The sequence below is a fragment of the Natator depressus genome, chromosome 23, assembly GCF_965152275.1.
Source record: "Natator depressus isolate rNatDep1 chromosome 23, rNatDep2.hap1, whole genome shotgun sequence".
In the NCBI taxonomy this organism is placed as follows: Eukaryota; Metazoa; Chordata; order Testudines; family Cheloniidae; genus Natator; species Natator depressus.
This window is the reverse complement of record NC_134256.1, coordinates 1,014,320-1,032,288: the sequence shown is the minus strand read 5'-3', so window position 1 is coordinate 1,032,288 and position 17,969 is coordinate 1,014,320. Positions and strand designations below refer to the sequence as shown.

The window sequence follows — 17,969 nt, the reverse complement described above, 5'->3', positions numbered from 1 at the left end:
GAGTCCTCGCCAGGTGCTTTGCCCTGTTTCTTCCCGCCCTGCAGGAGGGCCGAGCCTGCCAGCGCCTGGGAGCTTCCTACTTCAGGGCCTCCCATCCCGCGGCCTCTCCCCATGTCCCTGGGGCAGGCGGGGAGCTTGGGTTTGCCCCTCCAAAGTGTCTGGAGATAGCACAGCCAGAGCTGAAGAAGCTCTGGGGAAAGGCCCCGGGACTCCTGGCAAAGCCCTTCCCTGGAGATGTAGGACCCATCCCGGGCTCCACTCAGGACTGATCCGAGCCCCACGGAGAGGGCGATTGGCTCACAGCTGAGCCTGGATCCCATTGCCAGTCGATGCCCCGCAGGGCTTGGGCCACCCTCCCTCCCCGGCCTGTGGGTTCTGCCCAGCCCGGAGCAAACACCCGCTCTGGGGTCCTGCTTGGCTCCTTGGCTGTGTCTGGCCAGAGGGTGGTGCCAGCTTGGTATGGCCCTGGCAAGCCCGGGGAGCCTCGTGCCAGCCAGACAGTTCAGACCCCTGGTCAGGGTGAAACCCATGTGTGCTGAACTCCCAGTCAAGTCAGGGAGGCTGGTGAGTAGGGCAGTGGGACTGGGAGTGGGGGTGTGACGAAGCGGGACTGTTCTTAATGTTTCCTCTGAATACTGTGTGAGTGCCTCAGTTTCCCGTATGCATTTCTTAAGTCTCTAGGTGGTGGGATAAGGGGGTGTAATTGTTCCAGAGCATGGCCCGGGGACTCCGTGACAGGGGGTCAGAACACCTGGATTATCTGCTGTTTCCCCCCCTCTTTGCCTCAGTTTCCCCATTGTCTGTTCAGACTGGGAGCTCTTTGGAGCAGGGACTGTCTCTGGTTCTGTCTGTGCAGTGCCTGGCACAACGTGGCCCTGATCTCGGCTGGGTCTGGGCAGCGCCCGGCACGACGGGGCCCTGATCTCAGTCGGGGTCTGGGCAGCGCCCGGCATGACGGGGCCCTGATCTCGGCCGGGGTCTGGGCAGCGCCCGGCACGACGGGGCCCTGATCTAGGCCGGGGTCTGGGCAGCGCCCGGCACGACGGGGCCCCGATCTCGGCCGGGGTCTGGACAGCGCCCGGAGCGACGGGGCCCTGATCTCGGCCAGGGTCTGGGCCCTGATCTGGGTCTCTCGATGCTCCGGAAATGCAGTGACAGCCGGGCACGTTTGGAGACAGGCGCTATGAAGGGCCGGTCTCCTGCTGGGTGTTTCCACCTCTGCTCCTGGGATCCCTCTGGCTGGAAGGCCCCGGCGAGGGGCTGAGCAGCGGGAACCGCAGGGAACTGAGCCAGCACCTTTCGTTTCTGCAGGAGCCACCGGAACTTCCAGCTGGCCCAGGAGCGGATGCAGCAGCTGAACGATCACTTGGGTCTGCAGCGTTTCTTGCAGAACTGTCACGAGGTGCGGCCCCGGCCCCGGCCCCATGCAGCGGTGACGTGCGTCCTGCAGCCGGCAGCCCCACGCTCACGGCTTCTGCCTGCTGCTGGCATTTCCAGCGGGGCTCTGTTCCCATGGGCGCTTGGCTTTCCCACGGGCCAGGGCGCGCCAAGGAGCCAGGCTGCCTGTGGGTGGGGCAAGCAGGGCACTGACCTCGGCGGGGACCTGTTGGGTCGGCCATGCAGAGCGGCGTTCTGCACTGCGTCCTCACCGAGCTCCGGGAAGGAGCAGGGGCGCCCTGGCTCCAGAGGGGCCCGCTTGGGATGCCTCAATGGGGGGACTCAGCACTGGCTGGAGTCGGGGCGGACGCATGGGGGGAGTTGGACTCCTGGTCTCCAAACCTCTCCTCCCGAGCTGGACACTTGCATTGAGCAGCCCCGCAGCGCCAGCTGGGCCTGGAGACGGGGCGAACACTCCGGGTGTGCCGAGGCTGGCGGGAACGTCAGGGTGCTGAACCGGGGCAGGGGGCTGGGAATCCCTGGCGGGAAATAGAGTCCAGCCAAGTCTCCCCACCAGCTCTGCCCACAGCGCTGGCCTCGGGGGCATGGACAGAGCCTTCACTGAGCTGGGCTGGCTACATGGCAGCTCAGCCCCCGTCTGTCTCCTCATGGGTGGTGGAAGCGGCTGGGATGGCCAAGGCTCCCCAGCATGGCCGGGCCAGGGGGCTGCGGCTGGGGGACGGGCCCTGGCACTGTGGTGAGGGGTGCCAGGGGGCAGAGGGTCAGGATCGCTGAGGGGCTGGACGCAGACCTAGCGAGGGGCTGCCTGGCAGTCAGCGGGGCGTATGTGGGGATGGGGGACAGACGATGCAGTCAGGCGGAAGGGGAGCCCCATGCATCCAAGAGCTGAATTCAGCCCCAGCCGCTGATTATTTCAATAGCGAAATGTATTCGGGCTCCTGCCTCATTTGCGTGGCTAGCCCTGCCCCCACCCAGCACTGCCTCTAATTAGGGCAGCTGGTGCGTTTCCAGGCAGCGCGGGCGCTATGGTAATGAATTGTGCTGGGGGGAGAGGGACAGGCCCAGCGCATGGCGCTCCGCAATCTGCCCCCTTTCTCCGAGCTGGCTCTGGTGCTTGCGGGCGGCTCGGGGCCTGAGCCAGCCCTGGGCACAGCTGGGCATTGACGAGCAGCTGCGGTGCCCCCGACTTTCCTGCCGGGGCCCTTAGCTCAGGGCTGCCCACAGAGCACGTGAGTGTAGGCTGGGAGTGAGGGGCACCGGCAGAGCTGGGGGGCAGGTCTGGGCTAGCAGGGCCTGCAAGTTGGGAGTGAGGGGCACCAGCAGAGCTGGGGGGGCCTAGGGCTGGGCTAGCAGGGGCTGCGGGTCAGGAGTGAGGGGCACCGGCAGAGCTGGGGGGGCTCAGGGCTGGGCTAGCAGGGGCTGCGGGTCGGGTGTGAGGGGCACCAGCAGAGCTGGGGGGAGGCGGAAGAGGAGGGCTGGAATAACAATGGGGCTGTGGAGTGACTGGGCCAGGGCCCCAGCTGGTGTAAACCAGCGTAGTTGCATTAATGTAAATAGAATTGGGCCAATTTACACCAGCTGAGAATCTGGCCCACTTTTGGCTCCAGGGCAAGCACCCGGGGCTTTGTGGGCCAGCCCCTCTGCTGGTGTCAGCCAGCCAATGGTCCCAGCAAAGCGATGCTGATTTACACCAGCTGGGGGTTGGGCCCTTTGCCCCAGACCCTGCTGCACAGCTGGAGACGGGACACACACACACCCCCGGCCCCTGCGCCAGGCGGCCCCGGCTTCCCCTTCCTGCGGCCAGCCCCACCCGCCAGGGACGGGTCCCTCCCGTCTCCTGTCCGGTCACGGCGCCGAGAGCAGCTGGCAGGTGAGGCCTGGCACGGCGAGGGGGTGACCGGGCCAGGGTTGAGTGTCACTGCGACCTCGTGGGCCAGGATTCAGCCCGGCTGCCCCCTCCCTGCCGTGCAGGGGGCCGGGGCCCCGCACTGCGGGCTCTGGGACAGGTCGGTGGATTGACATGCAGGACGGGGCAGCAGGTATAACTAACCAGGGGGATTCTCCAGCCCTGCCCGTCTGGAAATGCTCAGAAAGCTGCTCTGGGCCCAGGGGTGCTGGCGAGAGGATCCCAACGGGCCCTTCTGGCCTGGGAAGCCGTGAATCTGCGGGGCTGCCAGTGCCCCGACGCAGGCAGATCCCGCTGCAGTGACCCGGGTTCTAGTTAACCCGGCGCCTGTTGGAGGGGGGCGCAGCTGCTGGGAGATTGGGCCCCGTAGAGTGTGTGGGGGGGCCGTCGCTGGGACATGGGCCCCTGCAGCCTGGGAGTCCTGGGATGCTGGAGGGGCCCTGGGATGCTGGACTCTGGGAAGGGGAGGCGGGTCTAGTGGTTAGAGCGGGAGGCTGGGAGCCAGGACGCCTGGGTTCTGTCCCTGGCTCTGCCCCAGCCTCCCTGTGTGGCTGGATCTCTCGGGGTCGGTGGCAGGAGAGGGGTGGGGTGTTTCGGGTCCATTTGTTTGGAAGACCTGGGGGAGCCATTGGCAGGGCCCAGAGAAGGTCACGGGCTGTCTCTTTCTGGGTCGCACCTGGAGCCTGACCCCCTCCACAGCTCCTCGGGGCACCAAAGGGAGGTGACTCCAGACCCTGGGGTGTCCAGAATTGTCCCCATAGCTTCGACTCTGTCTGTCCGTCTGTCTGTCCCCACACGGACCTGTCTGTCCATCCTCTGTCCACAGACCTACCCCCTGTCCTTCTCCATAGCTACCCTGTCCGTCCATCCCCACACCTGCCCCTCCGTCTGTCCCCATAGCTACCCTGTCTGTCTGTCCCTCTGTCCGTCCCCACACCGCTCGTCTGTCTGTCCCCACACGGACCCGTCTGTCCGTCCGTCCCCACACCTGCCCCTCCGTCCGTCCCCATAGCCACCCTGTCTGTCTGTCCCTCTGTCCGTCCCCACCCCGACCCCTCCGCCTGCCTGTCCTGTTCTCACGTGGCCCCGGCCCCCCAGCCCAGCAGAGTCACCCCCGCGCCCGGCTGATGCAAGGCGCCGTGCGGGGCCGGGCTCCCCTCCCCAGCGCAGCCGCGCGGCCCCGCATGACGCGCGGGGGGGACGCGGCGCGGGTGGCTGCGGCAGCGGGGGCTGAGCGGGGCGGGGCGCGGGGCGGGGACCCCGCGGCTCAGCCCCGCTCTGTGCCCGCAGCTGGCCGGCTGGATGAAGGAGAAGCGGCCCATGGCCGGGGACCCGGCGGCCAAGCCCCACCGGCGCTGGCTGCGGCACCGGGCGTTCCTGGCCGAGCTGGCGCAGAACCGCGAGTGGCTGGAGCAGATCGAGCAGGTGAGACGGGGAGCGGGTGCCTTCGCCCTTCCCGCCCGGGAGGGACCCCCCAACTCCCCCAGCCCTCCCCCCGGGCTCAGCTCGTGCCCTGCCCCCAGGGAGCTGCATTCCGACCCCCGCCCGCTCCTGTCCATCCCTGGGGCAGGGGGTGCCCGGCCTGGCACGGTGCCCGGCCCTTGCCTTGCGCCCTCAGGGGCGGAAGGTCGGGGGTCCCTATGAGAACAGGCCCCGGCCCTGCCACCTGCCGTTCGCAGCATTGGCACCGGTGCCAGCCTGGGGGACGTGTCCCGGCCCGAGGCAGCCTGGCCCGGCCTGGGCGTCCGGGCTGGCATCTCTGCCACCAGCCTGCCGGCGTGTGCTCTGCAGAGAGGGGGAGGGGACGGGGGAGTTGGGGGGGCCTCACCCCCGCAGCCGCCTGCTCTCTCCGTGGGCTGCCACAGCTTGGACCCCCGGCCTGCAGGCGTGGGCACCCGGGCGGCCCTGCCGGAGGCCCCGAGACAGCTCACCGGGGGTAAAGCTGGACGGGACCAGACCTGAGGCCTGCGTCTCTGGAGCAGGGGGAACCCCCCACCCCAATAAACCCCCTGACGTTAAATTGTCCTTCGGGGGCAACAGCGGGGGGAAGTGTTGCCTGCCGCTCGGACCAGCTCCTAAGCAGGTGTAAATGGGTGTCGTGCCCTTGAAGCTGGAGCAGCTGGATGCCGGGCAAGGAGCAGACCCCAGGCTGGCACCGTCTGTGCCCTGAGTGGAGCCGCAGCCCAGCGATCCAAAGTACCTGCCCGCCCGCCCGGATCACGCGCTGCCGGCCCGCGCCTGGCTTCGTGTTCGGTCAGCCCCGTGCTGGGCACAGAACCCCCACGTGCCCCGCCGTGAGGCCCACAGCCCGTGGGTGGCAGGGGGGGGGGACCTGCGATCCCTCTCTCCCAGGGGGTGGGGGGATCAGACTAGCTCACACTGCAGAGCCAAGCCTGCTGTGCCCACAGACTGGGGCCGGGGTCAGAGCCCCCCCAACAGAGCCCAGAGCCAGGGAGAGGCAGGGGGCTCCGCGGCTCGCAGGGGTCAGGCCGCCCCCGGCCCCCGGAAAGGGTTGGATTCAGTGGGGGAACCATCTCCCCTACGTCTGGCTCTGGGTGCTGCTGGGAGCACGGGCTGGGGCCCAGGGGGTCGCACAAGGGATGCGAGGATGCTTCGCACACGCAGAGGGCTGCGGGGCGGCCGGGAGCAGCGCTGCGGTGACCCTGCCTGCGTGGCCGGCCTGTGTCCTCCACCAACCTCCTTTGGTGCGAGGGAGCCCTGCGGGGGGGAACCCTGGGGGGGCACAGAGACCTTTCCCAAGCAGAAGCGATGAGGCTGCTTATAAAATGTGTGCGCTGGGGGAGTGTAGCCGTGTCCCCCCCAGCTGCGTGTGTGTATCCGTGTCCCCCACAGCTGCGTGTGTGTTTGTGGAGCTGTGTCCCCCCTCACAGCTGCGTGTGTGTTTGTGGAGCCGTGTCCCCCCCCCCAGCTGTGTGTGTGTTTCTGGAGCCTTGTCCCCCCCCCAGCTGCGTGTGTGTTTCTGGAGCCTTGTCCCCCTCCCAGCTGTGTGTGTGTGTGTTTGTGGAGCCTTGTCCCCCCCAGCTGTGTGTGTGTGTGTGTGTGTGTGCGTGGAGCCGTGTCCCCCTGTTACGGGGTCCCCGGGCGATGCTCTTCAACTGTCCCACATGGAGCCAGACAGGACGCTGGGGGAGCCCCCTCTCTCCGAGCAGCCTGTCGCCAAGGCAAGAAGCTTCCCACCACTGAGGTATTAGTGCAGCACACAGGGAAACTGAGGCACACACCGTGTTCATGCAAAACAATAAAACGTACAACATAACAAGGGAAAATCCCCACTTCATCACACACCCCCAGCTGTCTCTGTGTGCTTGGATCGGTGTCCTCCCCAGCTCTGTGTGTGTGTGTGGATCCGTGTCCCCCCCAGCTCTGTGTGTGTGTGTGTGTGTGTGTGTGTGGATCCGTGTCCTCCCCAGCTGTGTGTGTGTGTGTGGATCCGTGTCCCCCCCGAGCTGTGTGTGCACCTGTGGATCCGTGTCCCCCCCAGCTGTGTGTGTGCACGTGGATCCGTGTCCCCCCCGAGCTGTGTGTGCGCCTGTGGATCCATGTCTTCCCCAGCTCTGTGTGTGCGCGTGGAGCCGTGTCCCCCCCAGCCGTGTGTGCGCGTGTGGATCCGTGTCCCCCCCAGCTCTGTGTGTGTGTAGCCGTGTGCCCCCCCAGGCACAATGGGGCCCTGATCTCCGTTGGGGTCTGAGCAGCACCCGGCGCCACGGGGCCCTGATCTCAGCGGATGTCTCTGGGCACTACTGTGATAGGCTGATGTACCGATGGGGACTAAGGGTGCCGGTGCCGGTGCCGGGCTGGGTTCTGGCTGGGCGGGTGGCGGGGGCGGTTCCAGGTCTGCGCCTGCCTTGCCAAAGCGAGGACGGGCGCAGGCAGGCGTCAGGAGCCGTCCCCGCAGCCCTGCAAGCCCCGCTGACGGGCTCTGGGCCCGAGGGGTGAAATCCTGCCCCGCTGACCTCACTGGGGCCAGGATCCCAGCCCTCGCAGAGCCGCGGGGTCCCAGGCTGGATCTGGGCGCCGGGCCTGGCTTTGCAGCAGAGGGCGAGTCTGGCGCTGACCCTGCCCTCTGCCCGCACAGGAAGGCCGGCAGCTCATCGAGGAGAAGCCGGAGCTGGCCGGCTCGGTGCAGAAGCAGCTGGAGGAGATCCGGCAGTGCTGGGCAGAGCTTGAGAGCACGTCGCAGGCCAGGGCCCGGCAGCTCTTCGAGGCCAGCAAGGCGGAGCAGCTGGTGCAGAGCTACGCGGACCTGGACAAGAGGCTGGTGAACATGGAGGGGCAGCTGCAGGCTGTGGATGCTGGTGCCAGCCTGGCCACCGTCAACAACCAGCTGAAGAAACTCCAGGTAGGGCTGGGCGGGGCCCAGCTGGGAGGGGGCTGGACGTGTGATACCAAGCCCAGCACATGGGGATGCTGCATGGAGGCAGTGTGAAGGGGTGGACTGGGCGTCCGGACTCCTGGGTTCTCTCCCAGCTCTGGGAATGGAGTGGGGTCTAGTGGTTAGAGCAGGGGATTGGGAGCCAGGACTCTGTGTTTGCAGTTGGCCAAGCCGTTTCTGCAGCCGTGGTGCCAGTCCCTGGAGTGGCTGGGAGGGGCCTGGCCCTGATTCCCAGTCATGTTCACACCCCTGTGAGGCCCTGTCTGGCTGCTGGTGTCGGGAGCCGACCTGTCACTGAGGACAGGCTGCCTAGGAGCAGATTGCCAAGCACCGCGCTGCTGGCGGATAACCCCAGTGAGGGGGACACTGGGGCAGCCCTTTGGATTCCGCACATCTTGGCCCGTTGTGCTGGGAAGTGGGGGTGCAGTAGATCCCACCGCTACCACCAGTTGTCACGGAGTCCCCGGGCGATGCTCTGGAACTGCTCCCTACGAAGCCAGGCAGGACTCTGGGGAAGTCTCCTCTCGGGGAGCAGCCTGTCTGCAGGACACACAGCTCACCCGGCTCCACCTTCCTGGGTCTGACCTCAGAGCATTCAGCCTCCTCTGCCCCTCCGGGCGCTTCCCACAGCGAGTCTGCCCAGGCGGGGTCTTAGGGAAGCCAGAGGGTCCTGCCCCCCAACTCCGCAGTCAGACGGGACTCTCAGCCAGCCGGGAAAACAGAGGTTTATTAGACGACAGGAACATGGTCTAACACAGAGCTTGTAGGTGCAGAGAACAGGACCCCTCAGCTGGGTCCATTTTGGGGGGCAGTGAGCCAGACAACCACGTCTGCACTTCACTCCTCATCCCCAGCCAGCCCCAAACTGAAACTCCCTCCAGCCCCTCCTCCTCTGCGCTTTGTCCCTTTCCTGGGCCAGGAGGGCACCGGATTCCTTTGTTCTCCAACCCTTTAGCTCTCACCTTGCAGGGGGAAAGGGCCCAGGCCATCAGTTGCCAGGATACAGAGTGTCGCCATTTATGTACCCTGGCCCTTTGCTCTGCAACAATTACACCCCCTTATCCCACCATCTAGAGACTTAGGACTCTAGAGACTAGGGAAAACTGAGGCACTGATGTGAGGATGTGACGCAGCAGGGAGGGGGGAGTGTTGACCTGGGAATGTGCCCTGGGGACGGGAGACCTGAGAGCCTGTCACCTGAGCCAGGAGGGGGAGGGGGAGGTAACACCTCTGCCTGGGAATGTGAAGACAGGCTGCAGGAGAGAGCCTGCTGGGGGGGGGTTTAGTTTCAGTTTGGGGCTGGGTGGAGGAACACAGGGAACCCCAGGGCTGGGGTCTAAGCTCCCTGCTCCCCCAGAAGGACTTCACTGAGGGGTCCTGGGTGTACCCACAAGCTCTGTTTTGGACTGTGTTCCTGTTGTCCAATAAACCGTCTGTTTTACTGGCTGGCTGAGAGTCTCAGTGAATCCCAGGAAGAGGGGTGCAGGGCCTGGACTCCCCCACACTCCGTGACACCCCTACAGTATTCAGAAGAAACATTCAGAACAGTCCTGCTTTGTTACATCCCCAGAAGCTGGGGTCCGATGGCGGCCGTGGTCAGTCGCCGGGGCCTGTAATCCCGGGTTTGAGATCCATACCCGGCTGGGGAGCCCTGCTTCCTCCAGCCTAGCTCAGTTCACCCCGACCGCTCCCAGCCAGGTGCAGCTGCCCAGGAGTAACTAACTCGGTGTAGCAGACTCAGAAACGCTGGGCTGGATCCCCGGGGCCCCGAGTGATCCCAGGCCCCGCGCCGTGGCAGGCTGGCGTCTAACCTAACGAGGGCCCTGGCACCGGGGCGTGGCGGGGGGACCTTCGCAGGCACAGCGATGTGCATACCAGGGACACTGTCTCTTCGCTTCCATTGCCCCCGAGATGTGGGAAATGAGTCCCAGGTGGCTTTCCCCCAGCCGCCCCTGAGGCGGGATGGGGGCTCATTCGTCTCCGGAAGGAGAACAGCCTCCTGCGGGCCCGGGGCAGGAAGGGGGCTGCTCGGGGAAGCGCTGAAAGCCCCGGGCCTGATCCCTTCCCACTGCCCCTCTGTGAAGACAGCACCATGAGGCGATTTCGCAGGGGCCGGCCGGAGCGGAGGTGCCAGATCACAAGTGGGTGCAAATTAGCGCAGCTCCATGGGTCCCAACCACCGCTGCCTGCTGCCTGCCCCCTTCCCGGTCACGCCAGCGCAGGGGGCATGGAAGGGAAGCATTTCACGCCCATCGTGCGCCGGTGGGGACCAGCAGCTGGGAGTCAGGCCCCCAGGAGCTACAGGCTGGGGATCGGGCCCTGTTGGCTCCCGTGCAGTGACACAGCGCCTGAGGTGCCGGCCGTGGGTCCAAGTGGCCCTCACAGGGGCTCCTGTCTCCAGTTAGTGTCCTGGGCAGGGCCGGGGGTGGGCTGGGGGTCCAGTCCCATTCTCCAGCAAGAACGTGGCTCGTAAAGGTCGAGGTGAGAAGGGCCCCGTGTGATCGTTCGCCGTCCTGCACCGTGCCCAGCCCGTGTCTCCCTCCAGCCCCCGGCCTTGCCGCCCTGCCCCCGACGCTCAGCCCCTGGCCCTCACCCCTCTGCTGTCTCTCTCTCTCGCAGACGATGGAGTCGCAGATGGAGGAGTGGTACAAAGAGGCCGGGCAGCTCCAGGCGCAGCTGGCCTCCCTGCCCCTGGAGCCGGCCAGCAAGGAGGTGGTGGACGAGAAGCAGAACGCGGTGGGGACACGGATTGTCCGCCTCATCGAGCCCCTGAAAGAGAGGAGGAGGATCCTGCTGGCTTCCAAGGAGGTGCATCAGGTCTGCCGTGACCTGGAGGACGAGATCGTAAGTTGGGGATTGCCGGGGGGACGGGGGGCAGCTTCCCATCCCCTGCCCCAGTTCTTGGAGCTGGCCAGTGGCTCCCAGCAGGCAGGGACCCGGTTAGCGCCCCAGTCACCAGAAAGGCCAGGGATGGAGCGGGCTGGGGAGGTGGAGTTCCTGGCTGCCCAAGCAGTGTTGGGGCGGCCCCACACCTGCGAGGTGGGGCCCTGTGGGGCCGGGCACTGGTGCATTCTGAGATCAGCGGAATGCCGTGGATTTGCACCCGCTGGGGGGCTGGCCCTGATAAATCCAGTGGAGTGACACCAGTTTACACCAATGGAGTGACACCGATTTCCACCAGGGGGGGATCTTGTTATGCTTATAAGAAAAACACACACACCCCAGATGGTCTTCCAGTTCCCAGTCTGGCGTAGCCCGAGTCAATCCAATGGCCAGGCAGACTGAGCGCGAGTGAGGAGCTGGGCTCTGTCGGTCGCGATCCGATGCGCCGAGGCTTTGCAGGACTGACCCCAGAGTCTTATGGCGAAATACCCCAGGTTTATACTTGTAAATTCCCACTTTAGTCTGTGGACTTTGCAATGTTTCAGAGCAGCAGCCGTGTTAGTCTGTATCCGCAAAAAGAACAGGAGGACTTGTGGCACCTTAGAGACTAACCTATTTATTTGAGCATGAGCTTTCGTGAGCTACAGCTCACTTCATCGGATGCATTCAGTGGAAAATACAGGGAAGAGATTTATATACACAGAGAACATGAAACAATGGGTGTTACCCTACACACGGTAACGAGAGTGATCAGGTAAGGTGAGCTATTACCAGCAGGAGGGGGGGGGGGGCGGAAACGGACCTTTTGTAGTGATAATCAAGGTGGGCCATTTCCAGCAGTTGACAAGAACGTGTGAGGAACAGTGAGCGGGGGAATAAACATGGGGAAATAGTTTTACTTTGTGTAATGACCCATCCACTCCCAGTCTTTATTCAAGCTTAAGTTAATTGTATCCAGTTAACAAATTAATTCCAATTCAGCAGTCTCTCGTTGGAGTCTGTTTTTGAAGGGTTTTTTTGTTGAAGAATTGCCACTTTTAGGTCTGTAATCGAGTGACCAGAGAGATTGAAGTGTTCTCCGACTGGGTTTTGAATGTTATAATTCTTGATGTCTGATCTGTGTCCATTTATTCTTTTACGTAGAGACTGTCCAGTTTGACCAATGTACATGGCAGAGGGGCATTGCTGGCACACGATGGCATAGATCACATTGGTAGATGTGCAGGTGAACGAGCCTCTGATAGTGTGGCTGATGTTATTAGGCCCTGTGATGGTGTCCCCTGAATAGATATGTGGGCACAGTTGGCAACGGGCATTGTTGCAAGGATAGGTTCCTGGGTTAGTGGTTCTGTTGTGTGGTGTGTGGTTGCTGGTGAGTATTTGCTTCAGCTGGGGGGCTGTCTGTAAGCAAGGACTGGCCTGTCTCCCAAGCTCTGTGAGAGTGATGGGTCGTCCTTCAGGATAGGTTGTAGATCCTTGATGATGCGTTGGAGAGGTTTGAGTTGGGGGCTGAAGGTGACGGCTAGTGGCGTTCTGTTATTTTCTTTGTTGGGCCTGTCCTGGAGTAGGTGACTTCTGGGTACTCTTCTGGCTCTGTCAATCTGTTTCTTCACTTCTGCAGGTGGGTATCGTAGTTTTAAGAGCCCTTGATAGAGATCTTGTAGGTGTTTGTCTCTGTCTGAGGGGTTGGAGCAAATGCGGTTGTATCGTAGAGCTTGGCTATAGACAATGGATCGTGTGGTGTGGTCTGGGTGAAAGTTTAACTTTGCAATGTCATTCTGTAATCTTTAGTCCTTAAATGGGGTTAATCTCAGGGTTTTCTGCTGTTCTCTCTTATTTTTTGTCTCACCTTCGGGGGTGTTTGCCTCACCTCTGAGGTCGTCAGTGCTGCTAAACTCGTTTAGCATCAGCTACAATGGGTGTTTTCTGATTGTTTCTCCAAGTCTCTCACGTCTTCTTGACCATCTGGACATTTGTGAGGCTTTCACACTCATCCTTAACCACGCACCCATCCTTTCCTCACCCCAAACAATTGTACACAGACTTTCAGGCAGGAATCCATTTTAGGAAGGGTGATATGGTTACTAAAGGGATTACAAAAGAACCTCACGCAACTTGGTTTGCAGTGCAGATAAGAAACAAGACCTTATAGCAAACACTGTCATGAACACTTCTCCTAAACCAAAGGTGACCAGAATCAGCCATGAGGACTGTTCTGCTCTGTTCCTGCCTTAACATCACTTCGGACACAGGCCGCCTGTCCGATGCATTAGTCCCAACGACCCAGGGTCGTTCCTTCCTGCGGTCCAGTCAGGGTGGCCGGCAGAATACAATCAGCGTACATCGGTCCATTTCATACATGCTACATGGTTATCTTCTTCTTCTTTATCCTTCATTCTAAGTTATACAAAATACAAACAATGAACCCCACGATTACAATCCGGCCCCAGTGACTCCAGTGCAATGACACCGATTTACACCAGGCAGGCGGGGTCTGGTGCACAGGGTCTGATCCAGGCGCTGCCGTTCCCTCGGGTTTGCTTCATTCACACTGCGCCCCGGCCCCCTGGCCCGGCCTGGGCCCAGCCTCGGTTTTCATGCCACGGCTCCTCTGCTCCGTCCCGTCTCCCTCCAGAGCTGGGTCCAGGACCGGCTGCCGCTCGCCACCTTGAGAGATCCCGGGAGCAGTCTGCAGGCCGTGCAGCAGTTCATCAAGAAGAACCAGGTGGGTGCTTGGTCCTCGCCCAGCACTGGGATCCTGCAGCAGGGCAGGCTGGGCGCCTGGACACCTGGGTTCTCTCCCCTGCGCTGGGAGAAGAGTGGGGGAAGCTGGGAGCCAGGACTCCAGGGTTCTCTCCCTGGCTCTGGGAGGGGAGTGGGGACTAGTGGTTAGAGTGGGGGGGAGGGGGAGCGGCAGGGTGCCCGGACACCTGGGTTCTCTCCCCTGCGCTGGGAGGGGAGTGGGGTCTAGTGGTTAGAGACAGGGACCGGGAGCCAGGACTCCTGGGTTCTCTCCCTGGCTCTGGGAGGGGAGTGGGGACTAGTGGTTAGAGCGAGGGGGGGGAGAGGCTGGGTGCCCGGACACCTGGGTTCTCTCCCCTGCACTGGGAGGGGAGTGGGGTCTAGTGGTTAGAGTCAGGGGCTGGGAGCCAGGACTCCTGGGTTCTCTCCCTGGCTCTGGGAGGGGAGTGGGGTCTAGTGGTTAGAGGGTGGGTGGTGGCTGGGAGCCAGGACTCCTGGGTTCTGTGCCTGGCTCTGTGTGACATTGGGGGGATCCGACCCCTGCCCTTCTCTGTGTCTTGGGCACTGACCCCCCTTGCTGGTGGCGGTTATGGGGCCCAGTCCCTTTGTGCAGTGTGCTGGGGGGCCCCAGCTGGCGGAGCGCCGTGCTGCCGAGACCCCCCCGCCGCCCCCCGTATGTGTGACTGGGCGCCGCTGACCTGCCCCCCACGCCCCACACCAGAACCTGCGGCGGGAGCTGCAGACGCACCAGCCCCGGGTGGACGAGGTGCTGGCCCGGGCGGGCGCCCTCGCCTCCCTCAGGAGCCCCGAGGTGGACGGGGTGGGGCGGCTGCTGGAGAGGCTGCGGGAGCTGTGGGGGGCGCTGCAGGAGCAGACGGAGCAGCGCCAGCACCTGCTGGACGCCACCTACCAGGCGGAGCAGTATCACTTCGACGCCGGCCAGGTGGAGGCCTGGCTCAGCGAGCAGGAGCTGCTGCTCATGAACGAGGAGAAGGGCAAGGTGAGGGGGGCCTAGGGGGCGCTGTGGGGCGGGGCGGGGGGCTCGGCAGGGGGCGCTCTCCCCTGGCCGGCGGGGCTGGCCCCAGGGCGGCGCTAGGGGGTGCTGTGGGGCAGGGAGCAGGGTGGGGAGTTCAGCAGGGGGCGCTCTCCTCCGGCAGGCAGGGCTGGCCCCAGGGCGGCGCTAGGGGGCGCTGTGGGGGGCTCACCAGGGGGCGCTCTCCCCCAGCAGGCAGGGCTGGCCCAGGGCGGCGCTAGGGGGCGCTGTGGGGGGCTCAGCAGGGGGCGCTCTCCCCCAGCAGGCAGGGCTGGCCCCAGGGCGGTGCTAGGGGGCGCTGTGGGGGGCTCACCAGGGGGCGCTCTCCCCCAGCAGGCAGGGCTGGCCCCAGGGCGGTGCTAGGGGGCGCTGTGGGGCAGGGGGCGGGGTGCGGGCAGCAGGGGGCGCTCTCCCCCGGCAGGCAGGGCTGGCCCCGTGGGGCGCTAGGGGGCGCTGTGGGGCGGGGTGCGGGCAGCAGGGGGCGCTCTCCCCTGGGCTGTTTGGAGCCCCAGGAGCGGGAGCCCATGGCCGGGAGCGGCCTGGCAGGGCGGCCAGGTTACCCCCTCGCCCACCCCTGCGCGGCCAGGCCCCGGGCCCGGATCCCCCCGCTGACACCAGCGGCCTCTCCCCGCCCGCAGGACGAGCAGAGCACCCTGCAGCTGCTGAAGAAGCACCTGCTGCTGGAGCAGACGATTGAGAACTACGAGGAGACCATGGCCCAGCTGTCCCGCCAGTGCCGCGCCCTGCTGGAGCTGGGCCACTCCGACAGGTAGGTGGGAGCCGCCCGCCCGCCCCCTGCCCCGTCTCGCCCGCCCCTTGCCCCGCCTCGCCGGGCGCGGTTCTCGGCACTGACCAGGGTGTGTCCTTGCCCAGCGAACAGATAAGTAGGCGGCAGTCTCAGGCTGACCGGCTCTACGTGTCTCTGAAGGGCCTGGCGGAGGAGCGCAAGGCCAGGCTGGAGCAGCAGTACTGGCTCTGCCAGCTCGGCCGCGAGGTGGACGACCTGGAGCACTGGATCGCCGAGAAGGAGGTGGTGGCCGGGTCACCGGAGCTGGGCCAGGACTTCGAGCACGTCACGGTGAGCGAGGCACCCACGGGCGGGCGCTGGGGGCGGGGCGGGCGGGACCGCGCTGTGCCCTGTGCCCTTGCCCCAGCGCCCCCAGGGCACACGCCACCCATCGCCCCCAGGGCACCCCCCCCAGGGCACACGTCCCCCTGCCCCAACGCCCCCAGGGCACACGCCCCTACCCCAGCACCCGCAGGGTACACGCCTCTGCCCCAGCGCCCCCAGGGCACACGCCCCCCATCGCCCCCAGCGGCCCCAGGGCACCCCCCCAGGGCACACGTCCCCCTGCCCCAGCACCCCCAGGGCACCCCCCCCAGGGCACACGTCCCCCTGCCCCAGTACCCCCAGGGTACACGGCCCCTGCCCCAGCACCCCCAGGGTACACGCCCCCCAGGGCACACGTCCCCCCGCCCCAGCACCCCCAGGGCACACGCCCCCCTGTGTCCTGCCCTGGGTGACCCCATGATACATGCCCCCCTGGGCCCCAGGGCTGACGCGCTCCAGACTGGGCCGACTGGGCCACATGGCCCCGGGGCCGGGTTCTCTGTGCCAGGCTGGGTGCTGGGTCCCTGCCGCGTCCTGTCCCACGGGCTCCGTGCTGCTCTCCACCTCCCCCGGCTGGGCTCCCAGTGCTGGGCCCTAGGCCAGGGGCTGGTTTCTGTGCCATAGCCCACGCGCTGCGTGCCGCCCTGCGGGCTCCGGGCCACGCTCCGGGGCCCCGCCGCGGTCTCCGGGCCCTGGTCCGTGTATCGTGCGCTCACCCCCCCGTCCCGCCCCCAGCTGCTGCAGGAGAAGTTCACGGAGTTCGCCAGCGAGACGGGCAGCGTGGGGAACGAGCGGCTCTCGGCCGTGAACCAGATGGTGGACGAGCTGATCGACTACGGGCACGCGGACGCGGCCACCATCGCGGAGTGGAAGGACGGGCTGAACGAGGCCTGGGCCGACCTGCTGGAGCTGATGGAGACGCGGGCCCAGATGCTGGCCGCCTCCCACGAGCTGCACAAGTTCTTCAGCCGCTCCAAGGACCTGCTGGCCCAGATCGAGGAGAAGCAGCAGCGGCTGCCGGAGGTGGCGGCCCGCGAGTCCCGCAGCTCCGCCGGGGCCCTGCAGGGGGTGCTCAGCGCCTTCGAGCACGACGTGCAGGTGCTGGTGAGCCAGGTGAGGGGGCGAGGCAGGGAAGGGGCCTTCGGGGGGACAACCAGCCTCTGCGCCCCACCCCGGAGGGGACGCCTCGCAGCCCCCGGCCAGGGTGCCCTGCGTAACCAGCCTCTGCGCCCCACCCCGGAGGGGACGCCTTGCGGCCCCCGGCCACAGGGCCCTGCGTAACCAGTCCCCACGCCCCACCCAGAGGGGATGCCTCCCGGCCCCTGGCCAGGGGCCCTGCGTAACCAGCCCCTGCACCCCCCCGGAGGGGACGCCTCGCAGCCCCCGGCCCAGGGCCCTGCGTAACCAGCCCCCGCGCCCCACCCCAGAAGCAGCTGCATTGCAGTGCCAGGTGCAGTGATCCTCGTGCCCAGTGCACAGCCCCCGGGCCGCTCCACTCAGCCCCCGTGCCCCCGCAGGTGCGGCAGCTGCAGGAGGGGGCGGCCCAGCTGCGGACGGTGTACGCCGGGGAGAACGCTGATGCCATCGTCACCAAGGAGCAGGATGTGATGCGGGCGTGGAAGGAGCTGCTGAGCTCATGCGAGGCGTGCCGGCTGCAGATCACCACCACCACGGAGAAGATGCGCTTCACCAGCATGGTGCGCGACCTCATCTCCTGGATGGAAGGCATCATCTGCCAGATCAGCACCAGCGAGAAGCCCAGGTACCGGGGCCACCGGGGCTTGGCCTTGGGAGCCTCAGACGGCTCTGTGCGGCTCAGCCCTTGGCCTGCGGTAGCCAGACAGCCAGGCAGCCTTCTGCAGCATCCCTCGCTCCATCCCTCCATCCCTCGCTCCATCCCTCCATCCTGCAGCATGCCTCGCTCCATCCCTCCATCCCCCGCTCCATCCCTCTGTCCTGTAGCATTCCTCCATCCCTCGGTCCATCCCTCCATCCTGCAGCATCCCTCCATCCGTTGCTCCATCCCTCCGTCCTGCTGCATCCCTCGCTCCATCCCTCTGTCCTGTAGTATTCCTCCATCCCTCGGTCCATCCCTCCATCCCTCGCTCCATCTCTCCATCCTGCAGCATCCCTCCATCCCTCGCTCCATCCCTCCGTCCTGCTGCATCCCTCGCTCCATCCCTCCATCCGTCGCTCCATCTCTCCGTCCTGCTGCATCCCTTGCTCCATCCCTCCGTCCTGCTGCATCCCTCGCTCCATTCCTCCGTCCGTCGCTCCATCCCTCACTCCATCCCTCTGTCCCTCGCCCCATCCCTCCTTCCCTCCATCCTGCAGCAGCCAGCCAGCCAGCCCTCTCACCGTCACCAGCGCAGGCTCCTCACCCCCCCCACCCCGTGCCCTGGCCCTTCCGATGAGCCGTCGCCCTGTGAGGGACCCACGCCGGATGCCATGGTTGAGCTCCCGGAGGCAGGAAGGGGGCAGAGAACCCGGGGTCCGGACTCTC

General features: G+C 65.4%; 1 protein-coding gene across 3 annotated transcripts in view; it reads left to right on the top strand.

The window, feature by feature from the left end:
* Positions 1-17,969, top strand: part of SPTBN4 (spectrin beta, non-erythrocytic 4) — a 63,689-nt gene that overhangs the window by 32,812 nt on the left and 12,908 nt on the right. For 2 of the 3 annotated variants that reach the window (XM_074937264.1, XM_074937265.1), the window contains 10 exons: positions 1,312-1,402; positions 4,595-4,729; positions 7,401-7,664; positions 10,317-10,541; positions 13,216-13,305; positions 14,044-14,322; positions 14,994-15,124; positions 15,229-15,433; positions 16,202-16,579; positions 16,984-17,228. In XM_074937264.1, coding sequence (XP_074793365.1) covers positions 1,312-1,402; positions 4,595-4,729; positions 7,401-7,664; positions 10,317-10,541; positions 13,216-13,305; positions 14,044-14,322; positions 14,994-15,124; positions 15,229-15,433; positions 16,202-16,579; positions 16,984-17,228 — 2,043 coding nt within the window. Of the gene's footprint in view, positions 1-1,311; positions 1,403-2,443; positions 2,628-4,594; positions 4,730-7,400; positions 7,665-10,316; positions 10,542-13,215; positions 13,306-14,043; positions 14,323-14,993; positions 15,125-15,228; positions 15,434-16,201; positions 16,580-16,983; positions 17,229-17,969 lie in introns of those variants that run through there. The other variant, XM_074937266.1, reaches the window with a different exon arrangement.